The 25096-nt window shown below is 31.2% G+C and overlaps 2 protein-coding genes and 1 long non-coding RNA gene across 4 annotated transcripts; all 3 read left to right on the plus strand.

Annotated features, from left to right (window-relative positions):
• Positions 1-1130: 1130 nt before the first annotated feature.
• On the plus strand, positions 1131-10751 carry LOC129918781 (serine-rich adhesin for platelets). The gene is made up of 4 exons (XM_055999506.1): positions 1131-1607; positions 6893-8202; positions 8268-8455; positions 10151-10751. The coding sequence occupies exons 1-4, from the start codon at positions 1340-1342 to the stop codon at positions 10314-10316; spliced, it is 1932 nt and encodes a 643-aa protein (XP_055855481.1). The 5' UTR covers positions 1131-1339; the 3' UTR covers positions 10317-10751.
• Positions 10752-16150: 5399 nt separating this feature from the next.
• LOC129918782 (alanine--glyoxylate aminotransferase 2, mitochondrial) lies at positions 16151-24340 on the plus strand. 2 transcript variants are annotated; one of them, XM_055999508.1, is made up of 5 exons: positions 16151-16533; positions 21542-21839; positions 21901-22598; positions 22660-23042; positions 23126-23503. In XM_055999508.1, exons 1-5 carry the CDS (start codon positions 16512-16514, stop codon positions 23228-23230), a joined length of 1506 nt encoding a protein of 501 aa, XP_055855483.1. In that variant the 5' UTR covers positions 16151-16511; the 3' UTR covers positions 23231-23503. The 2 variants fall into 2 exon arrangements, with proteins under 2 accessions (XP_055855483.1, XP_055855482.1); XM_055999507.1 differs by lacking the exon at positions 23126-23503 and adding an exon at positions 23894-24340 and having other exon boundaries at positions 16153-16533.
• LOC129918795 (uncharacterized) lies at positions 21119-21500 on the plus strand. Its single transcript, XR_008773004.1, has 2 exons — positions 21119-21170; positions 21244-21500. It is a non-coding gene; the product is annotated as an uncharacterized LOC129918795 (long non-coding RNA).
• Positions 24341-25096: the final 756 nt, after the last annotated feature.

Consider the following 25096-nt stretch of genomic DNA (forward strand, 5'->3'; position numbering starts at 1 on the left):
TAGCTCGGACACTTTTTGGTTTTGACATTGAATAATTTAGCTCGGACATTTTTTTGCTATTTGAACTAATTAAGTTTTTGATTTCATTAATGAATATACTAGGATGGCCGAGTGGGTAGAGTGGTGGACTACCACCAAGCAGATACGAAGTTCGATTCTTGGGTGTGGTAAAAAAATTATATACTTTTAAAATTATTTTATTAGCTGCGTTCCTTTGGAAATATTTATCTACTTTTTAGTACTTAAAGCTGCTTTGAACTACTTTTTCAGTATAGCAAAGTAGATCAAAGTAGTTTTAAGTACTAAAAAGTAGATAAATATTTCCAAAGGAACGCAGCTATTTTAAAATTATACTAAAAACTAATGGAATGTTATATATAATATCAGATCAAAAGATAAAATTTATGATTTAAAACCAGTTAAAAAAATTATTTTTTGTTTTGTAGTTGTTTTTTGTTTTTTTTTTTTTTTTTTTTAATTACGATAAGACATGTATTAAAGAGCTATACAAGCTCTTCCGAAGCTATATGTCAAATCTCAAAGCTTCGGTAGAGCTTCGGTGAAGCTTCGTTTAAGATCCTTATATAAGGTCAAACTTGTATAAAGTTCTCCTTTTTCCATGCCTTACTAAAGTTTAAAAGAAGCTGAATTGTAGCTTTTGTAATACCTTAACCGAAGCTGAAATGTTAGTTGGGTGGCTATTGTAGTTACCTATACCTTAAGGCCTATACAAATAGCCTATAAAAATAGCTTGCTGAATGAAGAAATAGACTTTACGCTGTTGTTCGGTTTTGTGCGAGGAATTATTCTATTTAAAAAAAAAAAGATTTTTCTTTGTTGAGGAAATTTTCTCAAATAATGACGGAAATTTTTTTAAATTTCACAGAAAAGTTGTATAAAAAATCCTCTTTAAGGCAATTTACACAGAAAATGGCTAAATTTGGTCCCATTTTAAAGCAAATGTCAAATTTTAATCATGGTACAAATTTTAACTAAAATTTTAATGCATTCACACATGGCACGCATCATGTAAATCCATCCAATTTTTGTGGAATGTAACTTCCGCCTGCAAACCCACCAAAACTGTCACCTAAAAGAGTTGTCATTTTGCTGTCAAAAAAACTTCATCAAAAAAAAAAAACGTAAAAAAAACCAAAACGAAAAAAAGGAGACGAAGCAGAATTTTCCTTTTTTTTTTTTACAAAAAAATCAAATTTTCATAATTTTTACACAAAACAATAACTTTCTTAAACACCCAAACTCGATCTGTATTAAATCTCATAAATTGTTTTTTATTGAAAATAAGAAAAAACAAAAAAAAAGTTACAAAAAAGAAGCCATGGCAAATGAAAATGAAGAAATCCTCCAAAACAACAACGAGACAGAAAGCAATGAACAACAGACTACAACAACGACGACGACAATTGCAGATAAATTAAGAAATACTTCTTCATTGGGTGGTAATAATGGCTCCAATCCAAGTCAATCTGTGGCCACAACAAATGGAGATGCCACAGATAACAACAGCAAGCATTCAAAAATCACATCGGCAGGAGTTGGGGCAGGATTGGGAGACTACAAGAATATCAGAGCAACAACAACCAGTGGTAAGGGAGACACTATTCATGACAAAGCTATGTATTCAATGTATGATTTTATGGTGTATTCTGAACTGAAAACTATGTTTATTGACTATTCCAATTGTATACAAATTATATCAAAATGAGTTAAAACATGACCCTAAAAACTTTTGGTCTTTTGTAAGTAGTTAGCGGAATGTTGACGGATAGAAACCTTAACTCTATGTGCTTCAATAAGAATTCAAGTCATGATTCGCGAGAAATTTCAAATATGTTTACTAATTTCTTTAAAGACGCATTTCTATTAACCGTTTCTCAAAAACCTTGTATTCATTTTCACAAAACTTAATATTTTCGAACTTTAGTTTGTAGTAGTAGTACAATTTTTTGGTCATTTGTAAAGAACATACACAATATCACCTTGTCGTCGGTTCCAACGTAGGTCTACAATGACACTCCTTTTGTTAGCTCTGTTGAGAAAGCTAATCTTTTTGCAAGGCAAATCGCTGTCAACTCAACACTGCCAGATAGTGTCATGACTCCGCCAGTACTTGAGCACGTAAACGGATTCATGAGACGAATCTTTTTTCGCAATCGCACAGTAGCAAGAGTTCTCATACACAAATCCGCTTGCTCGGATAGTATACCCCATATCGTTCTGAAGATATGTTCTTCCACGCTGCTAAAACCACTGCATTAGGTTTTTCATTTATCCTACTCTACTGGACTCTTCCCGAGTGAATGGAAAACAGCATTTGTCCAACCTGTCGGTAAAAAAAGGCGAATCTTCATCACCCTCAAACTATCGACCGATCGCACTTACGTCCCTTCTTTCCAAGGTCATGGAAATGTTGATTAATTTTCAAGTTAAGAAATATTTTGAGGAACGAAAGCTTCTTAATGACCGGCAGTACGGCTTTCGTAGCAACAGGTTCATATCCCACTGAGAAGTGGAACAAATCTTTACATCGTTTTGGAGAAAGTAAGATTGTTGCACTTGATATTACAAAAGCATGTGCTAGAGTTTGGCATAAATCTCTTCTTTCGAAAATGTGTGCTTTTGTTGTCGATGAGTATCTTCTTCGTTGGATTAGAAATTACCTTTCGAACCGTTCAATATAAGTCGTATTGGATAGATTTCTGTTCTGTTTCCGTTCTGTCTCCGATTCTCTTTCTCATTTTTATAAATGATCGCCTATCTGAAACTTCTAGTTCACTCAACTACTTTGCTGATGATAGTACCCTCAGTTTTTCATATTCTTCCCTAAATCTCCCCCATGTTCTTCGGATGTGGAACTCCAACGGCAAAATATGATAAGCTCATTAAATTCTGATCTTGAATGCATTGTCCAGTGGGAAATAAGAAATCGCGTACAATTTAATGCTGCTTGCTATCATTAAAACAAAACCTTCCCCCTTTACCACTATCCATGAGTTGTACTTGCATCGAGGAAACTGATCAGCTCTCGGTTTTAGGTATGTCCATTACAAACCACCTTTTGTGGAATGAGCACATATTTTATGTGGCCAAAAACTCTGCGAAATGCTTAGGTTTCCTTCGGAGATGTAAGAAATATTTCACATCTTCTGATCTGGCTACAATTTATAAAGCTAAGTAAAGTATACACGATTGGAAGATCTTCCAATACAGGCCGAACTGTCAAAAGTCTTCTAATAGCAACAAATGAGCTGCCGATTGTAAATTTTCTACCAAGTGAAAATTGTTTATACGGTAGAATCATTTTATCCAAAAATTAGACAATTCCTTGGGAGAAAATCAGCCATGGTTGAAAGACTTTAAAGACAAAAAATTGGTAGTCAATTTTCTTAACAGATGACGGAGAATATGAAACATTTAGAAGTTGGATTGAGACATGAAAAATCGTATGGAAGAGGGTCTATTCCCCTCCATTTAAATTGGAAAAAAAAATGATTTAAAAATTCATTTTCAATGACGTGATATACCTTTTAGCAAAGCCAATACATTTTTCCATTATATTATTTATAAATAAAGCTCTTTTAACCTTCCGATGACAACAAAGGTGCTATACCACCCCAGACTTGATCTTTCTTTCTTTGTTTTTTTTTTTTGAAAATTATTATTTTTTTTTTATGAATTATCTACACTTCGCGTCACTTGAATAGAAACAACATTTTTTCTTTAGAAAATAGCGATTGGCGCTTTGGTGAGGTAACTAAGTAGATTTTTGGTTTTGCATTTTCAAAGAGGAACTTTTAACAAACAATGTTGTAAAAACAAAAAACCCAAAATAGAAACCGTATGGCTTCTAGTTGCGTTTTTTCGCATTACCTCACAAAAAACAGTGTTTTTTTTGCGTCACTTGAATAGAAACAAGCTCTTAAATTAGATAAAAATGATGAAAAATCATGGAAAACACTAATTATAGTAAAGCAATATTATGCTTTGACATTATTTGCACATTATAACCAATTATGGGCTACGAGCTACCAATAGGCACCACAGAAAATACATAAATAAAATTTAACATTGAAAATGCACTTCTACTGTACACAATCGTGGACCTAATTGGAGAAAGTGATAAAAGTGTTTGGTAACTTCTTACAAATTAAGAAAATCACATTTTCTACAATTTAAGGATTGAATAAGTGAAATAAACTTTCGTTTTTAACCGGAATGCATCTGTTTTGTTTTTATTGCGTTGTTTTTTCTTGAATTATCCTTGTGCAATCTCTAAGACGGTTGTTCTTCCACGTTCCTAAACTTGCCAAGAGCTTCTACCATTATTTCTTTGTAAAAGTTAGCATCTGTTTTTGAAGCGTGAAGCTTCAATTTTGCTATTGCACATCATAAAAACAAAGCGTATTACTATAACACATTTTAGTGCCCTTTATTGGCGATGCGATAAAGGTTATTCTTTTATAAACCAATGAAATAGGGCTAATATTAACGTGGTCCATCTGAGTTGGTATGTTTTCCTTTAAAAAACCAATCTTTACCTCACTACTTTTCAGTTCGAATGCAACTATAAAATAGTTAACTTTTTTGTAATCTTAGAAGAACTTAAAATATTGTTATTTTGCATTTTGAGGCTTTTTTAATGTTGTGCACCTTTTATAACTTCCAGGATGGAACAAACCAACACGTTTCCATAGAACTAACACCACGTTTTTGACCGATTTCAGCGGCAAAGTGAAGAAAATTGCAGCTAGTTTTTAAGTTATTTTTTTCTCTGCTCGTGACTTGGGTCTCACCTGTCTTATTATTTGATTTGATCACTAGTTTACGATATTTTAAAAATTATCTCATCCAAATTTGGCAAATTTTCCAATATCTTTCTCGATTTTGCATAGTGCAGGTGCATTTTCAATGTTAGCTGCTATTTATGCATTTTCTGTGGTGCCTATTGGTAGCTCGTAGCTCATAATTGGTTATAATGTGCAAATAATGTCAAAGCTTAATATTGCTTTACTATAATTAGTGTTTTCCATGATTTTTCGTCATTTTTATCTAATTTAAGAGCTTGTTTCTATTCAAGTGACGCAAAAAAAAACACTGTTTTTTGTGAGGTAATGCGAAAAAACGCAACTAGAAGCCATACGGTTTCTGTTTTGGGTTTTTTGTTTTTACAACATTGTTTGTTAAAAGTTCCTCTTTGAAAATGCAAAACCAAAAATCTACTAAGTTACCTCACCAAAGCGCCAATCGCTATTTTCTAAAGAAAAAATGTTGTTTCTATTCAAGTGACGCGAAGTGTATATTCTGTTATTTTTGTTTGTAAATTGTTATGAGTAAATAAATAATTTTGTATTATACCTAAAAGTATTTTTTTTTTAAATTAATCCTAGCACCCATATTAAATGTTTTGTTATCCGAAGGTTAAGGAAAAGTGCTTGAAAAAATTATCGATTTCAAAATTTTAAAAACAAAAATTACAAAACAAAATTAAAAATTTATGTTATTTAGTTTTAAAACGCTGTTATCAATTTTCTCATTGGTTCTTATTCAAAAACAGAAAACCGGATGCGAAAATGTCGTTTTCAAGAAATTTAAAAAAAAAAACAAAATTCCTTTTTAAATTTTTTCTCAATAACGACTACAAAACTATCTCCCAATTCAAAATTGGACAATGTTTTTAATAAGAACATCATCCAATGACCAATTAGTCAACAATTGTCCAATTACACTGGTCGGCAACGAAAATGGAGCTTGAACCAAACCATACTTTTCTAAAGGACTTTTGTGTGCTGATTCCGAATCTGAAGACAAAATTTCACTGGCACGTCAAGTTTTCGAAATATTTAAATATTAATAGGTCAAAAACGCGTTTTTGGCGTTGAATTTCATCACCGTTAAATTTTTTTTTCGCAAAACTACATATGCAATATTCAAAAGCCATATTTTATCGTGTTAAATACGTTTATTTTTATTTTCAAAATTATTTTTTTCTAAAAGATATTTGGTATAGAAAGGTATGATATCTCAAAATCTTGGTGGTTAAGGTAACTTATGGTTTTTGAAGCAGATTTGAAGTAAATTTCAGTTTTCGACTCCTGATTCTGTTCAAAAAATAGCAAAACATTATACGGAAAAATAGTATTTTTAGGTCAAATGTCAAAAAACATTTCATTTTTCATTTTAAAATAAGTTTTTGGGATTTTATAGCTTAAATTGTGATGAGCAGAGCTCAAAAACTAGACGTGATGGAAAAAATTTGTAAACTGTTTTGAATTCAGCACACTCAAGTTTATTAAAATCACCTTACAGAGTTCTTGCTCCCGACTTTTTTTGTTTTTTTGCCGACCAGTGTTATTTGAAAATAAGAAAAATTGTGTGTTAAGACGAGTTCAAACGATTGCAAGAAGTCGGACAACTTCTTGATAGAAAATCAGAATAGAGCTTTTAAAATGATAGGATACTGATACAATCGCACCCCTTGAGCACCACCGTAATGTATCATGTCTGTCCTTATTTTATAGGTATTTTGTTTTTAAAATGTTCTAATGAAATAGCTAGCTGCATTCCTCCCCTTAAACAATTCAGCCGTAATACTCGTACTTGAAGGAATGCCCATCAGTTTACATTTGAGCCCAATTTCGGACGTTCCGTCAAATACAGAGATTCTTTCTTTAGTCGCACTAGTAGAATGTGGAATGCATTACCCGCCTCATTTTTTCCTTTCCATTTTAATGTTCAGAACTTTATAACCAATGTGCATCGGTATCTCCTTTTAAATCCGTTCCTCTTTTTCTAAAGCTTGTACTGTGTTTAGTGCGCGCTCATTATAAAAATCAAAGCAAAGTGTTCAATTTGTTTTCTTCTATTTTTATAGCAATTCACAGTGAAACCCACACAACACAGCAACCAGTTCGACGGGAAGAGAATCCTTTCTCTTTCAAGCACTTCCTCAACCGAGAACCGACCTCCAGCTGCAGTGGCACCAGTAGCACTTTTGTCATCAACAGCACCACACTGGGCAGTGATTCGGCAGCCAACAACAATGAAACGTCTTCGACGACGACGACGTTCCAAACTTCAACAGGGGCGCGGCCGAAAGTTCCTCAATCTTCGTCGTCGTCGTTGATTGGCAATAGTGCCGCCAGTGCCAGTGGCAATGGCAATGTGAGCACGGGAGGAGTTCCCTCGGAATCTTCAAAGATGAAGCGTTCGCCTCGTTTCTCCTCGTTCGACTCGCAGGCGAGTCTAGCCGAGTACGCAGCGACTGGGAGTGGAGTTCTGGGTTGTGGTGGAGTCAGTGGTTCCTCTTCGTCGGCAGGAATAAATACTCGCTCATCGCCAAGTTTTCGAATTAGCCAGAATATCGACGATGATGTGAGTTCGAATGTTCCCAAGGAAGATCTCCCAGGAGATTCCGATAGGCAACAGTTTGTCCCGAGGAGATCATATTCCAACTATGACATTGAATTCCACCCATCACCTCGGAGAAGAGTTCCCGAAGCCGCACGGCCAGCAGCTCGAGGCTTTCCCAAGCCCACAATAAATCATAGTTCGGCAAATAATCCAAATCCACGTCCTCCCAATTCGGAATTTGCTGCCGCCGCAGCTTTGCCAGATTTTGTCCAAGACCATTGGATGGATGCGTGGTATTGCAATGAAATGAATTTAAATTCGCCGCCTAATTCACCGAATTCCCCCATCGATTTTGTTGAGGATATTACTGGGGGAGCTGCCAGCTCGGCTGCTGGAGGAGGAAGTAATTCCGGTCAAGTAGCCGACACGAAATGCCAGACTTTGCCAGACTTTTTGTCAGACGGTCCTATCATCCACTCGTCTCAAAGACTAGCGGATGTGGCAGCGGGATTGCCAGCTGCAGCAAATTGGTCGAATATGGATTCTCCGGAGGATGATTCACCAAGTTTGCAATTGTCGAGGTTAAGATTGGAGAATGAGAGGCTTTGTATTGAGTTGAATGAGACAAGACAGGCTTTGGGTGAACAGACACGGCGAACTAATGAATTGGAGAGATCATTAGAACAGACAAGATCTATGGAATCGGCATATAATCGAACAATGGCGCAAAATATTGGATTGGTGGAGGAGAATTTAGATCAAAGTAAGAAGCGCACAATTGCTGCCCAAAATCAAGTGGCGAAATTGAATTTACAAGTCAAGCAATTGACGGTGAGTATTTTTGAAGGTTTTCGAGAGTTTATGGTTAAAATGGATTATTTTTGTGTTCATTTAAGGCGGAAGTTAATGCACTTCGTAGAGAAAATGAATCACTTAGGGATGGCGATGGAGCTGTTGGCGGAAGCAGCAGTAATGAACAGAGACCCACCGCAGCTAGTTCCTCGTCAAGAATTAGACCGTCCAGATCGCAACAGATCTCAAGAGAACTACATAGAGCAGCTGCCACTGCTGAAAGCAACTTGAGGTAGGTTTTATTGAATTTTATTGATACTTTTTTAAGCACTGAACTTGCCTTTGTTGAAGTGAGGGCAGACTTTCGAATACGGTATTTATTCAACTTTGATGAATATAGTTTTATTCTTTTTAAGAGACTTCAAGGGCTCTTAAGAACAATTATAAAGTTATTAAAAGCCCCTTATTCTTGCCCCAGACTCTTTCATCAAGAAACGGATAGTATTCTATAGTTGGTGATATCCGCTATCGCTTGGTTCTTGAAGCTAAGATTCGGGCCTCTTAGAAAATTCAAAAAAATATTTTTTTTTGACTAATTTTGGCTTAATTTATCGAAAGGGGATGGAAACGTGGTATTTGAACAATAAAAAAGATATCGATTAGATTTAAAAAAAGATTTTGAAAGAAGGAAAATAGTTCCGCTAGAAAAATAGAAATCGTTACAATTTATATTTTTAAAAATTATGTCTTCTCATAAAACCATAACCTCAAAAGTAGTCAAAAAACGTTTTTTTTGCATCTTCTAACGGTAATATTTCAAAAACAAGAGCTGACAAGATATTTCTGACTTCAGATTCGAGTTCAGCACATCAAAAACCTATAAAAAAGTATATCTTAGTCTCGGCACCAAAAACCTTGTAGACTTGTGTAGTCTTCCTATTAGAGCAGATATAAAATAGTACAAAAATCAATAAATAAAAAAAACTGTTAACTTCATGAAACTTGGCAAAAAAAAATCTTAAAAATCTGTTCAACAAAACAGTGAAAATAATTACACTGGTCAACAAGGTTCCATTTTTAATCTCGCAAGTTTTTATATTGCCTAAGGTGGTAAATCGCGGTGAGATACAGCAACGCATGACCGTGTCAGATAGTTATACTAAATAATTACTAGTGAGAAAAATATAACTTTTTTCTTGTTAAAAACAATATAAAAACAAGAATGTAAATGAAACGTTTTATAAATATTTGAAAGCGATTGGTAAAGAACTTTTTGAGATTTGCTATTAAAAGCAAATAAACATGAGATATATAACAAACACGTTGATTTGAACTTAAGATTTTTCGGATTCGGATTCGAGCTCAGCACACAATAAACGTATAGAAAAGTATACCTTGGTTTCTATAACAAAAAAAAGTTTAATTTTGCTGACCAGTGTTATTTAAAGAATATAATCGAAATCAAGTCAATACGATTGGTCTAAGAGAAATTTTTGCCGATCTAACGCAAGGGTGCTTGTTTTTTTACTACAACAGAACACACTTTCGGCGAAAGGGTGTTTTTTTTTTAGTTAAGGAAACAAATACTTTGAAGAAATCAAAGGGCATACTTTTTTGGTGCCCAAATTCATGTTTTTTTCATACACATTTATCAAATTTGTATATAAAAAGTTTTAAAATTTAAATAACTGGAACTGTATGAGCAAGTGCTTGTGGAAGAATTGCTTGTATGTTATTTCAAATCATACTTGTAGACTCTATAACCTCTGTCAAAATTCAATAGAGCGAAAATTTAGCGTTTTTTTTAAATTTGATAGTGCAAAACACTAAAAGCTCTAAAAATGTAAAAATCGTTTTCTTTTGCAATTTAACATTGTCAATTTTCAACTACTTTTAGGTATTTCACTCTTATTGTTTTGTATTGTATTTTTAATATCTTTACTTATTTATTTTATTTTACTATCATTTTTCTTCTTTCTAATTATAGGCAACTACTTGCTGGTGTTGACAATCTTCGTCAACTGGCAGCCGATATTGAGAACTCAGATAGCCGTTTTGACTATGATGACTCATCAACTTTTCCACCGATGTCTGATGATTTTCTAGAAGGCTGCGATGACTATGATGAGTATACTGGTGGGCCAGCTTTGTAATAATCTCAACACAAATGTTTCAAACAATACCCACCATCCTACCCCCCGTACAGATCCTCTCACCAAACAACAAAAGTTTAATACTATTCGATAAAAAATTAAAATAAATTAAAGAAAAGAAAAGAGTATTTCCAGCTTTAGCATATGAAATGAAAGGTTGAGCCCAGCATAATGTGAAAATAATTTAAAAAAAGAAAGAAATAAACCCATTTTTCTGTTAAATTTTAATTTATAACACAAATATTTGTGTTCTTGTAATTTGTTTCGAATTGTTTTTATTATTTTTTGCTTTTAAGTTGTTCTTTCTGTAATATTATCTCAAGCCTCATTGTGCAATTTAATGGTATAAATGGCTATATTAATAAATTTTAAAAGAAAAGAACCTAAACATTGAGTGATAATGGAAATAAGATAAACAAAAAAAAAAATATACATATTTATTTTCAAAGAAAAAAAAATAAAATAAATTTTAATACTAATTACAAAAAAAAAATTATATACATATTATATACATGGGAAAGCTAAATGTCTAATTTTTTTTACTATTATTTTTGTATTTTTAATTTAAAATTTTAGCTGATGGACATAAATAGAAAAGAAGAAGAAGGATTTAAAGGAAAATATAAATGTTTAAATTATGTAATTATTATTATTATTATTATTGCTATATAAATATATACCTACCTATTGATAACCTATGGCTTGTGTTGATACAACTGAAAGTAAATGCATGTATATGTACATAAATATACGTATATATATATAAATTATGTATAAATATATATTTTAAACAAATAAAACAAAAAAATGAAACTACTTATAGCAAAACAAAGTGATTAAAATAAAAAAAAAATAATAATAAAGAGAAAGCACTTAAAAAGGAAACAAAAAAATGATAATGATTAATATTATTATTATAAATAAAATAAATAAACAAGAACAAATAATCATTTCAACATAATGTTTTTTACTTTTTTTTCTGTAAAGATATTCAAATTCAATTCGGAATAAAATATGTAAAAGGAAAGCTTAAAAAAAAAAACAGCCCTATTCTGCTATTCGATTGAAGTGAAAGTCTAAAATAAGAAGCGTTTAAAAGGTGCTTAAAATTAAATTTACACAATTTTTTTTTTACATTGCTATCGAATGTTAGAAGTTTTTCAAAGCCAATTTGACATGATTAAGAAAGGGTATTCGATTCACCAGAATGGAATAGCAGAATACGGCTGAAATTAATGGTTTTGAAACTCGAATGTATGCAACGAGCTATTTTGATCGTTTAATTTATTTTGGAATTAAACGGTCACATAAAAGATTCAAAGGTGCTTGGGCTGCACATAAAACTCGTAAGCTTTAATACAGATTTGGGAACAGTCATTCAGCCCTATCGGCAATCTCACGTGAGAAATTTCCCTGGGAGTAAGTTTTCTCTCCCGGGAATTTTTCTCCTTATCGGGAATCTCCATCGGAATTTCGTTTTCGGGAAAGAAATTGATTGTTTACTTGGCAATTTTTTAAATAACTTTAAAAATCGGTAATAAAAAGAAAAATTGTCAAGAGAACAATCAAAATTTTATTGATACGAATTTGAACCCAAACCTTAGAACTTGGTACACTTTTACATCTCAATACTTTTTGTGCCAGCATAATTTCAACATAGGAGAACTTGGCTCTTTTTTAACAGTAATGTTTTTGTTGTGATTGTAATATTTACAGGAGATGTTTAAAAAAATCTGAGGCAACACCATAAGAATAAATCAATAGAGCGGCTCTATACCCAGTATAATGTAACGCTCCATAATTTTTATCCAGTCTCCAGTGAACAATTATGATGCTTCCAACAAATATCTAATTTGTCAAAATATGGTAAGTTGTTAAGAAATTATGAAATAGGTATTTGTCAAAATCACTGTTTTTTCACCGAAGCATTGTAAAAGTTCTCTATAAAAATAAGTATTTTTTTTTAAAGAAAATTAGTAACTTTAAACCCCAGAATCTTGGTCAACAGGCACATTTAGGTGCCATATTTTTTTTTGTAATTTGCAACAGTGCAGGAGTTAATTTTTGCATGTCATTTTAAAAACACGCTGAGTGTGGGATAATTTTTTTTTTTTTAAGTAAAGCTTAAAAAAACATTATAAAATAAAAAACACAAGATTCAATAAAACTAAAATTTTATTTTTAGTTGAAGCAATTTTACTTTTTAAATAGGAGTACAAAATGTAGGTAGGTACTATGATGTTACATTTATGAAATATAAGATGACCTTTATTTTCGAAACGTGACGATATACATAGATTTTTTTGAATTCGGATTCGTATTTAGAGTATTAAAATCTATTAGAAAAGTATACTAAAAAAAAATAAATGTTTGTTTTTGTGTAATTTTTGTGTGTTTTTTTATGTTGGCCACAGTATAACTCAAAATAGTCATTTTTTAATAAACAAAAATTGTAAAAATTGTCAAAACTGTTACTATTTAAAAAAAATCTAGAAATAGTCAATAGGTTAGTATTTTTTATACTGATTTTTCACTTTTTTTAATTTGTTTTCAAAATTTTTAATTTGTTTTTTTACTAAAGAACCTTAACAGTTATGCCTAAGCCCAAGCTCAAACACTTTTTTTTTTAAATCAATTTAAATAAATTTCTAACTAATATACTGTTTTGAAAAAGAAAATAATATTTAAATGCATATTCTGCCCTCCATTTTAGAGCCACCATTTTGAATACTCTGCATACTAATATCCTTCAGTGTTCCAATTTTATAACTTTTGGTCAAGAAATGTCCGTGAAAATGATTTTTGACTTGACCCCAAAAAGCACAAGGGGCACTTAACTTTCAAGGAACTTAGACTTAATCAGCCCTATCTTGCCCGGAATTTTTAAAGGTATCGTGAGTTTCACCCGAAGGGAATTTACATTTTCCTCTAAACTAGTTTTTCTTTCGGCACCAAAACTAAAGCGAGAGAAGAGTTGTCGACTACCTCGCATATTACATGAAAAAAAGTTGAAAATACCGAGAGATGTCTGAACAACTTTTCGCCCGGAACTCACAATAGGGGAATAGTGAAATTAATTTTTTTCGGGTTGAATCTTGTTTAAGTTAAACTCACGATAGAGCTGAATATCTCATAATGGTATTAAACGTGTTGGACATTCTTTAAGAAACTGAACTACGATAAAATTGTGTAGTTTTTTTTTTGTTGAATATTTAGGTACCTACCTACAAAATTTTCAATAATGAATTGATTTTGTCTTATATACGTATTTTTTTTTCCACCCGTGACATAAAGTCTATTTTCAAAAATAATTAAAATGGTGTGTCATTGGTTAGACTAATGAACAAATTATTCTGTATGTCCCCATTATGAAAGTTTATTTTAAATTTGCTAATTTATAAATAGAATTTGAGAGCATTAACAATAAATTAATTGTTTAAGTGACCCACCCGAGACGGTGGAAATAAAATAGATATACTGTACAAATAACTTTGACAAACCATTTTAAGACAAACGAAATAATTAATACCTTTTTGTGACCAATTCTTAGAAAAAACACCAAATCGTCGCCCGAGAGTTGTTTTGTCGTCAACGCCAAAATGCACTTTTTTAAACTTAGAACGTGCTCTTTTCATTTCTGTTATCAGAATTGTCCTATCGTTTACCGTTACTTTAGATAATTAGTATGCATTTTGTCGTATATCCACAAAATAAGTATCGGATTAGCTTTGGTTGTCGTAAGCGCCAACTTTTGGCGTACGGTAAAAAATTTCGAACGAAATTTTAAAATTGTTTTTTCTTTTTGCATCCGTCCCAAATATTATATAAATAAATATATAAGTACTATAAAACTATTTATTGAATAAATGGACTCTATGTTCTATGTATAAGGACAACGAATTTAAAAATTTGTTCTGCATTAAGCTCCTCGCTCCTTGCGGTTTTACTCTATTTATTTATTTAAGGAAGAAAGAAAAAAGCGCATTTCAGAGACATCTTAACATTTTATAATTGGAAGAGGAACCCAGGTTCTTGATCGTAGTATCAAGGAATCTTCGACTAATCCCGTCCAAAAACGTATTTACGGGAATTTAATTACAGTTTTAACTTGTCGTTTTATAAGCCAAAAAGGATCAGTACGTCGCGACGACTGTTTGATTTTCAAGGCAAACAGAAACCCAAATATTGCTCAAATGAGTGATTTTAACAAACACAAAATTGAAAAGGAAACTATGAAGGCAGAAAGAGATCATGATCGGCATGTTATTGGACCTTTGCTCTGCCAAAAGGTAACGCGCGTTGGTGCGTCTTCATGTTTTTACAAACGAAAATTAAATGTATTAATAAAAATAAATCCTTAGTTTGATATTTATTTAATTCGCTTTTATTTATGGTCATACAGTCCGTAAAACTTGGATACCCTCTCCTCACTCATAGTACTCTAAAAAATCGATTTTGTAATGCACTTTTTATATGCGAACAGATAGTAAATTTTTTTTTGCAACATTAGGATAGCCTCACCCCATTTATTCCAGCTAAAACGAAAGTTATTTGATAACTTTTTTAATGAAAACAATTTTTTGTTATTTAACGAAGTTAAACAAATAATTTCAAAGGTTCTAGCGCCACCTATTTACTTAAAATTTTGTCAGAAATACGATTATTTAAAAAGTAGTTAAGAAATTTCAACACATCTAATGAGACGTTATCTCTGGGGGATTTGATGCCATCTTTGACATCTCTTTCTTCAGATACAGCTTTCTATCTTCATAAACTGCCCATTTTTGTTAATCCCACACATTTACCATTATATTTGAAGCTGTAGAAACAGGATTGCCAAAAAAGTTTTTTTTTTAAACTTTGAATTTCTTTAAACGTTCTTATCCCTAATTTGCAAGAAATGGGCAGTGTCCTTCTAAAAAATGATTTGTAAGGCTTTAACATTACCCTGGCATTAATCTTAAGTGTTAAGTCCACTTTAATATGGTTTTGTATGGTGGGGCCATTGCTTTACAGCTGGCAAAAACAGGAAGTCTTAATATTGGAATGTCGTACGTGTATAGGAGTGATTTTGGTGGCGTTTACGACAAACTGGTTTTGGGTAAAAACCTTGATAATTTGACAACTAAACCAGATAAGACAATTTTAACAACATAAATAAGAAGAACATATCGCACAAAATATTCTATTAAAAATTGAAAAAATTCTATCGGCCGTTTTTTTTTTTATAGAAGCTGAAACCTTAAAATGCAAATTGGCAAATTCCAAAATTGGCGTTTACGACAAAACAATTCTCGGGCGACGAAATGTCTTGACTTTGAAATCAACAACTTTAAGCTGAAATATTTTAACTTTTCTATAAACAAGTTAGAAAAAATTACTTGCATAATACATAGGTACTTTTATTTGATACCAAATTTAATACTTGACCAAGGTTCATAAGTAATAATAATATAAGCTAAAATAACATTTAACACCCTCATCTTCTTAACTCCTAACACCCTGTTTACTCAATTATAATTCTTATCAACACTCTTCACTCACAATCGCAATTCATTTAACAGAGAAAAAAAATATCAACAAGAATTATATAGGAATTTAACCATAGATGTTGTAGGTTGTAGCCGGCTTGCGTAGCGCTCGGACCAATGTTTATAAATAAAATTCAAGTACCCTCTTCATTTCCCCTTTTAAAAGATACGCTTATATCAACATTATAGTTTACAGAGACAAGCTGAAGAGAGAACTAGAATCATATTAGAACCTAGAAATCAAAATAAGTCGACTTTGCTGAATACCAAAATGAAACAGTTCAATTTAAATATGAAAATTAAATCGCTTGAGCCAGTAGTTGTTTATAAGAATTCTAATAGAACGGTTGATTCTGTTTTGATAGACGGTTACTTAGTTGATTCGGTTTGGTTTGGCTTTGGAATCTCTGTGATCTTGTGTCGATCCACAATAATAAATTGAAGCCAGAGTAGTGCTTCAATAAAAAAAAAGAAAACAACTATCGAGATATACTACTTTTCTGTTTGTTTGTTCGTTGTATGCAAATTAATTTAAGAAAAACAAAAAATAATCGTAATAATACGCAGTTTGTTGTTTATTTAAATTTGCAAAAAGAAATAGAAAAGATTTTTGATAAAATAAAGCTTTATTGATACTAGCTGACAGAGGAAGAAGTTACCAAAAATGGCTCCTCGAAAAATTCTCGGTAAGAAAAATTGAGGAAATTGGGAAAATTACTGAACTTCTTCTGAGTTCGACTTAAGATTTTGAATTCATATCCAGTTTTTTTGAAAAGTTGATTTTGATGTGGGTTGGTCAAATGAATAACGGATCTTAAATGTGCTCTAATTATTACCAGTTTTCTATTTTTAAACCTCGATCTTTTAAATAAACAATAAATAAACCTAATTTATTTCCCGAGATAAGACCAAAGTGAGATTTTTGATTGGTCATAAAAATATTTAAAAAAAAGCATACCGCAAAAGAGCTTCAAATAGATTGTTAACTATTGAATTGTCCATAATTTATTGTCATCCTTTAGGCCTTCCTCAACACCAGAGTGCGCAATCCCGCATACCAAATAGTCGAAAATAGGTTAAATTGAGCTATAAAACAGGCTCATATTTCTTTCCTTATGAAAAATAAATGCATCGAAATGCATTCATATTCTAAATTTATGTTTCAAAAACGAATAGGGTAGAGTTGACTAATTCCGGCCCTCTCCAGTAGCCGGCCACCTTTCAGAAAAATCGATTTCGTAGGATTTATTCCAAATTTTTGCTCTAATGCTGTTCTTTTAAATGTCTCTCCTAAAATTACAATATTCTTGTTATTCAGTTTTCTTGTAATTTTACTGCCTACTATCGTAATTAGTGTTTTGTGGAAACAATTTCAGAGCTAATGCTTTGAAATGTTGTTTTTCTTATTAAATATATATTATTCTTCAAATAAAATAGGTTTTAAATAGAAAAAAGATGTGATTTTTGGTAATTTTAAGGGGGGCCGGAGATAAAGCTTTGAAATTCAAGAGTTTCCTGTATTCGGCCCACTTTTATTGATAAAAGTTTAAAAAATGGTTAAAAATAAATACATTTTTGAATCATTTGATGTTATAACTTATTAACAATCAAAATTGTTTCATAATTCTTAAAACACAAAAATCTAAATAAAAAACATTCAATTTATTTAAGCTTGACCTAATAAAGTCAGTGGCCGAATATAGGAAACAAGAGCCAGATTTAGGACAATCGGACTTTTTTATACAAAAACTTAAGTCAAATATTTTTGGGAACTATTATTAACTTTTTTTTTAACCATACCGAAAAATTAATAAATAAAGTACATTTTATTTCAAGAATTATTCGAAAATGTTGATATTTGACGTTTCTGTGCTTTCAAAATCCTTAAGGGGCCGGCTACTAGCAACTCTACGCTATAACGTTTGTTATTTGTCTTAATATGAATATTTTGTGTTGTGCACATAAATTAATAACGAACTACATACCTACATATTATGTAGGTATATGAAAAAAACTAAAACTAAATTAAAAATAATTTTTAAGCACTGTTGGCTTTTCCTCGATTTATTTGCTATAATTTTTATAAGGCGCGTTGATGATTGACCAATACATTAGCTTTGAACAAGGAGAACATGACACGTGCGATCGTGCATTTTATTTAAACTACAAACTAGTAAAAGCCCATTAAATAGAAAAGCTTGATCCATAATTTATTCCTAATATCCATCATACCAACTCGTCGTTCGTGGAGTTTAAATTTATAGATATTTCATGTTAACATAAAATCACGTTTAAGAAATAATATTATTTTGTTCCTTCTTCAACTTTAAAATACCTTAATAAAACTAGTGATACTGTATTGTATAGTATCAAAATAAAAATAAATGAAATAAACACACAACTGGATCGCACCAATCTTTTTTTTTATAGTCAAACTCGCTTAGAATTCTAGGCAATTACGTATAATATACCTATAGTTTTTTTTTTAAATGTATTAAATCTTCTTCTATAGTTTTTTAGATTCAAACAAAGTATGGATTATGATTTAATAAATTTTTGGAAGAAATAAAACTCTTGTGAGTTGTTTCTTCATAACAATATCTTTATAAAAAATCTTTGAAAAGATTTCAGTATTCACTGAACCGATTTTGAAAACTATTTTTTTATGAACAAAACAATAACTTTAAAATTATTTTCCTAATAACGTTTAGATAAGAGAAGGTACATAAATGGATGCATGCGATTTTTATTTATGTCAAACCATGTGTCTTCCTAACACTTGTATCACACTATCAGTGAAATTTATATATTTTTCCCAAAATGGGTCAAAAATAATTTTTAATTAAACTTTATCACTTTTTAGTGACAGAAAAATAATGCTGTGCTGTGAGTCTCACAAATTAATCAAATGCCCCTACCTACCCTTATCTTATATTTATGTGTATAAATTATAAATAAATATCATGCGTCTTTATCGGTCATGACGAGTTCAAAGCGTGTATTTGACTATTAAATCATATCTCCATCTAAAATTATAAACATAGATTTAAATTTACTTATTTTTATTTAGGTAGAAGAGGCGATAAGAAAAGTTTAAATAGATTACTTTCTTAAAAAAACTTGTTGCTTATATTGTTTTTGTTATATTCAACAAATTTAAAGAAATTATGGAGAAGTTGCGAAGTAATAATTTTGATAAAAATACATAATACAAATGCTCAGCCATGAGTTTCTAGTTTAAATTAAATTTTTCTATGCGAAATATTTTTGTTCGCCCGGAATTTAAAAAGCTAATAATTTTCCGAAGGAAATTAAGCATTTTTGCTAAACTGGTTTCTTGTTCTACACCAAAAGCTGTTGATTAAAATTTAAAAGAAATTTATGCAATATGATACTTTTCTAATTTTTAAAGGAACTTTAAACATTATAATGAAGAGTGAATAAACCACCAAATTGCCAAATTAAATTAAAAAGGTATTAGAGTACCTATCTACCTGTGTTTTTTAAATTTAATTAAAGAAAACTAAAAAAAATTATAAAATAAGTTTATTCATCACTTTCGTCATCAGATACGTTAGTTTCAACAAAAATGTTTGCTTCGGGAATGCTTGGGTTTCAATAGCGCAGGTGCTTCTGGGGGATAAGACTGCAATTTTTTTGGACGAGCACGTTTCTTTGCAGATTCTTCTGCCTTTTTAAAAACAATTGAGGTATTTAGCCAATTTTCGTTTGTTGCATTAAATCTTTGTTTGATTCTAGAAGCTTTGACCCACCGCGTTTTGAACTCGGATTTAAAATGCGAAAAAAGTCTATTGAATTCATTAACTTGGCTAATTTCGGTACTTTTTGTCATATTTAGAAGATATTTTTTTTAAAAATCCATCTGATCCTCAATCATAACACTCTCACATCTTTTGATAATTTCTACAAGTTGCGTTCTTGTAAAAAAAATTGAATTTGAAGAGATTCCTAAAGCAACGAAAAGAATAAAAAAAAAAAAGTTTAGGTTCAAAAGTTACGAAAATTCACATATCACAAAAAGGGTGCAAAACGAGCACGTTTTTTTGACGGAATCACAAAATAAACATCACAAACATTTTAAAATCACATAAAACACAACTCGATCCCACTCGGAACACATTTAAAAATCAATGGATTTCACAGAACCTCTAAAATAACCCTTTGAAAAAACTGATCACGGAACTTCACTAAAATTTTACATATATATTTACATATAACAAAAAAAAAATTGTTTAAATAACTCTTACATACCCGAAGTTGAAGGCTGCATACTTAAATTTTTAATGAATCAACAAAAAAAATGAAAAACTCAAAGATCACGATGAAAAATCGACAATTTCACTTCTGGCTCAGCTGACTACTAATTAAGCTTAAACAAAACTGTGTTGTGAAAAAACGGGAAGGACTAAAAAAAAATTAAAATAATTTTTTTAAAGGATGGATATTACTCTATTAGAAAATATTAAAAAATTAAGTTTATTTGCAATTTGGGTTTATTAATTATTGCCAGCTTTTGGGTCAATTTGCCCCATTGTGCATTGGTTTGGTTTTCCTTAGAATATTTTTAAACAAAAATAACGGTACCTAACATACATACATATGTATATGAATTTAGGAAAAAAAAAAACTTTTCTAAAACCATGTCGAACGATTTTGATAAAAATCTCGAATTTTTTAGATAGTAAAAATGTAAGAACATATTGCAAAAAAAGTGTAATTTTAATTTAATCTAAGCGGAATATGAAAAAAAAATTGTGTATTGACATGAAATACGCAAATTTTATTAATATTTAGCTTAAATTGTATATCTTTTTTGACAATAATGTAATGTGAACTATATATCCAACAAAATAAAAATTTGTAATGATTAAAGATGAAAGAACTCTATTACGATGTCTTTTCAAACTTCTTTACGACAGCTTAAATTTACATTTTTCTGTTGCTTAACAGGCCATTAACCTACTATCTGTTCAATAAATAAATAATTGCACGAGTTCTGTGATCAATAGTCCATGACCTTCAGAACCCCTTAAGCCAGAGCTACTGGAAAAGTTAAATAATGTATCCAATTTTTCTGAATATCCATCACAATCAACCAATTAAGCTGGTCAATTTGCATATATGCACACATTCTATTTAGCATCACAAATTGACTTGGCGTCGTAATTAAAACAAATTAAAACAAAACAAAAAAAAATTCTCACTGAGTGCACTTTTGTTATAAATTTTACAATAGAAGCTACATATACCTATCCCAAGTTGTATAAACTTCTAACTCAATATAAAAGACTGTAAAAAAAACGTAAACAAACCTTTTCGAAACTATCATAAAGACGTCTAGATTAAATTTTATTTCTATTTCTAACGAACCTAAGCGGCAGTTAGACGGCACCTACGCACTTCTAAAAATATCTCTACGAACCAAAACAAAAAACAACAACAAAAATGGCAATGACTTTAAAAATTGCATTCTCGGTCGTTTGCATGTATCCAAAGACTACTTAAGTATGCAAATCAGATGCAATAATAATGCACGAGCAAAAGTGAATGAATGTTTGGAAGGCTAGGAATAAATTTGATTACTGATACTGACTTTATACCCTCTATCCTGTATTTTGATTATAAAAACAAATTCCCAGACTATTCATGTTTATTTTTTTATTTTCCTCTTAGATCCATCAAAGCTTGGTCAAGCATTTCGAACTTTATCAACTTTAAATTCAACAGCTAAGCCAGCAACTCAAAATGCTATGCCAGAATGTAGCTTCCTTCCACCAGCTTACAAAGGTCCTGACTACGATAAAATCACCGACATACGCAAGAAGAACCTTACCCCGAATATTGTCTCCTATTACAAGAAACCTCTACTCATCCATAGTGGACATATGCAATGGCTATTCGACCACGATGGAAAAAGATACTTGGATATGTTTGGAGGAATAGTTACTGTCTCAGTTGGACATTGTCATCCGTAAGTTAAAAAAAAAATCTCAAAAAAAGTATCCTCTTTCATGAAATTTTGAACTTTTTAGAAAAGTGAACAAAGCACTTGAAGAACAGGTTAAAACCCTTTGGCACACTACCAACATTTATATGCACCCAAAAATCCACGAATATGCCCAAAGACTGACCGATAAGCTTCCGGGAGACTTGAAACAAGTCTATTTTGTCAATTCCGGTTCAGAAGCTAACGATCTTGCCATGCTTATGGCTCGACTTCATACCGGCAATTATGAAATCCTGACCTTTAAAAACTGCTACCATGGAATGTCTCCATACACAATGGGTTTAACTGCTCATTCTACTTGGAGATTTCCACTTCCTGGTGTTAGTAATGGCATCCATCATGTCATGAATCCCGACCCATACCTTGGAATTTGGGGTGGATCAGCTTGTCGAGACTCACCTTGCCAAACTGATAGAAAATGTGAGTGTAACTCAGAATCTGGATGCTCAGCTGCAAGTGAATACTACAAACAGCTCGAACAAGTTTTTAAATTCTCACTTCCAAGAGGTAAAGTGGCTGCAATGTTTGCAGAATCAATTCAAGGTGTTGGAGGAACAGTTCAATTTCCCAAGTCTTACATTAAAAAGGCTGCTGAATTGGTGCGGGCAAATGGAGGAGTTTTTATTGCCGATGAAGTTCAGAGTGGATTTGGTAGAACTGGAGAACATTTTTGGGGTTTCGAAGGACATGGAATTGTTCCAGATATTGTGACAATGGCTAAAGGTACATAAACCCTTTTTCCTGAATTGTTTGAATGATAAACAAGTTTTTTCTTTCTTTCAAGGTATCGGAAACGGTTTTCCTCTAGCAGCTGTAGTAACAACCCCAAAGATCGCTGAGTGTCTTGGACAGGCACTTCACTTTAACACCTATGGTGGAAATCCTCTTGCCAGTTCGGTGGGTCTTGCTGTTTTAGATGTCATCAAAGAAGAAAAACTTCAGCAAAATTCTCTCGAAGTTGGTACTTACTTCCTAAAAGCTTTGGAGGATCTTAAACAAAAATACGATATTATTGGTGATGTTCGAGGCAAAGGACTTATGATTGGCATAGAATTTGTATCTGATCGTGTTACAAAAACTCCCCTAAGTGTACCACATGTTTTGGAAATTTGGGAAAGTTGCAAAGATTTAGGAGTTTTATTTGGTCGAGGTGGAATTAGTGGAAATGTAAGTTATTTCTTTATTTACGATATTCCCATATTCCCTTATCCATCCTGCTTATGACTAACCCCAAACTACTAACTTTCCAGGTATTTCGCATTAAACCTCCTATGTGTGTTAACAAAGATGATGTTGTATTTGCTGTGGATGTGCTTGATAAAGTTTTAACTGATTTCTACAAAAATAATATCTAAATTAGAAAAAAAAAAATCGATAAGTTTTGCAAATGAAAAGTGTTGGTCTAATGGAGCTTGTTTAGAGTTTACTGTGATGGAAATTTATTAATATAACCTTGATAACGCTACCTCAATATAAGACTAATTCTAATAGAAAAATGTTGAAATAAAATAGCTTATTCTTTATAAATTATGTAAATAATAATCAAGATTCCTGTAAATATTGATAAGCCTTTTAATACTTTAGAGGCTGAATTTTGTATAATAAAAGATTAAAGGTTTTTTAATTTGGTCGTTCTTTCTTTTTTTATTAGAAAACGTTATAAGCCATTTTGAGTTATCTTCCATCTACATTTAAGCCCATAAAAGTACAGAAAATGTTATAAAAATATACCATATTTTTTGTAAGTACAATTTTTAGAATTTAATTTGGTACGAAGAATTTCTGAGGGCTATTTAATTGCATCAAATGAAAAAAATAAAAATTCCCAGTTGAAATTTATTTCTAGTGTTGTCCGGAGTTTTGATATTTCGCTTTGAAATGGGACAATGGGGTGTATACGCACTATTTTTTTATTCCTACTAACAAAAATAAAATATATCTAATTTCGATTTCCTTTTTTTTTAAATTTTATTTAATTGTAATCTTTGTTTGTAATTCAAATTTATGTATATTTTCAGGTTATGCGAATCAAGCCACCGATGTGTGTATCCTTTGAAGACGTCGATTTTGCATTGACAATTTTGGAAACAGTTTTAAGTGATTATCATATCAAAAAACAAAGAAGTTGGAATCGAAATATTCGAAAGTGATTAAAATTACATTGATATTATGAGAAAGTGAAATTTTAGAATGGATTTCAAGAAAATCTACAAGTTGCCAGTTTTAAGGTTTCGGGACAAAGATGTTATGAATAAATATTATATCTTAACATGACAGATGTGCTCTCGAGAGTGCATAATTATTGCCTAGATATTTAGAAGATATTAAAAAAAAGAGAAAGTAATGTGATTTAAAGTTACCATGACTATTTTAGATTAAGAATTAACTAAATGATATTAAATTATATAAGTTTTATTTTAAACAATTTTATGACTATTAAAAAAATATATGATATTATTATGAATAAATAAAAAAATTATTGACAAATAACCAAAAGTAAATCACCAATTTTATTACAAATGAACATGTTTATGTTTTTACCATATCCTTAACATTGGACTTGTTAATTTAACAAAACTCAAAAACTTGGCTGTTTTTCGCTCATTCTATTTTTGTGTTGTTTTGTTTGTTTAATTTAAAACACCTTGTCTTCGTAATAAGAGCTTATTTAGGTTTCGAAAAATTGCTATCCTGGGGGTCAATTCCCGATCTGTGAAACTGTGAACTGATAAGTTTTATCACGTTTTCATAATAAATTTGATTCTGGATTTATAAAAAAATTAAAACAAACTTCAAAAATGTAATAAAAAAAATTAAAACAAACTTCAAAAATATTCCATATGAAAACTGAAATGATACATTTTTTATCACTTCACAGTTTCACAGATTGGGAATTGACCCCCTGGGCATAGATTTGCATAACATAATAAAAATGAAGAACTAAAATGTTGCATGTAGAAAAATTGCTGATAGATCTTCATTCCATGACATAATTTACGGAAGGTATTAGTTTTCGAGTGCATCTTGCACTCAGAAAGTAACAATCAGACCGTCTTGAACTTTATTTATTCTTTAACGTTGAAGAAAATCTATCTTGTGGCAACATTTTTTTAACCAAGCGATTTGCTTCACATGAGATTTGTCTATCAACTGAAGTTTAACTTAACCTTAATATAATGGACTTGTGTCGTGTTTGAAAACAACTGAGCAATTAAACCTAT

Source organism: Episyrphus balteatus, chromosome 4 (assembly GCF_945859705.1).
Source record: "Episyrphus balteatus chromosome 4, idEpiBalt1.1, whole genome shotgun sequence".
In the NCBI taxonomy this organism is placed as follows: Eukaryota; Metazoa; Arthropoda; class Insecta; order Diptera; family Syrphidae; genus Episyrphus; species Episyrphus balteatus.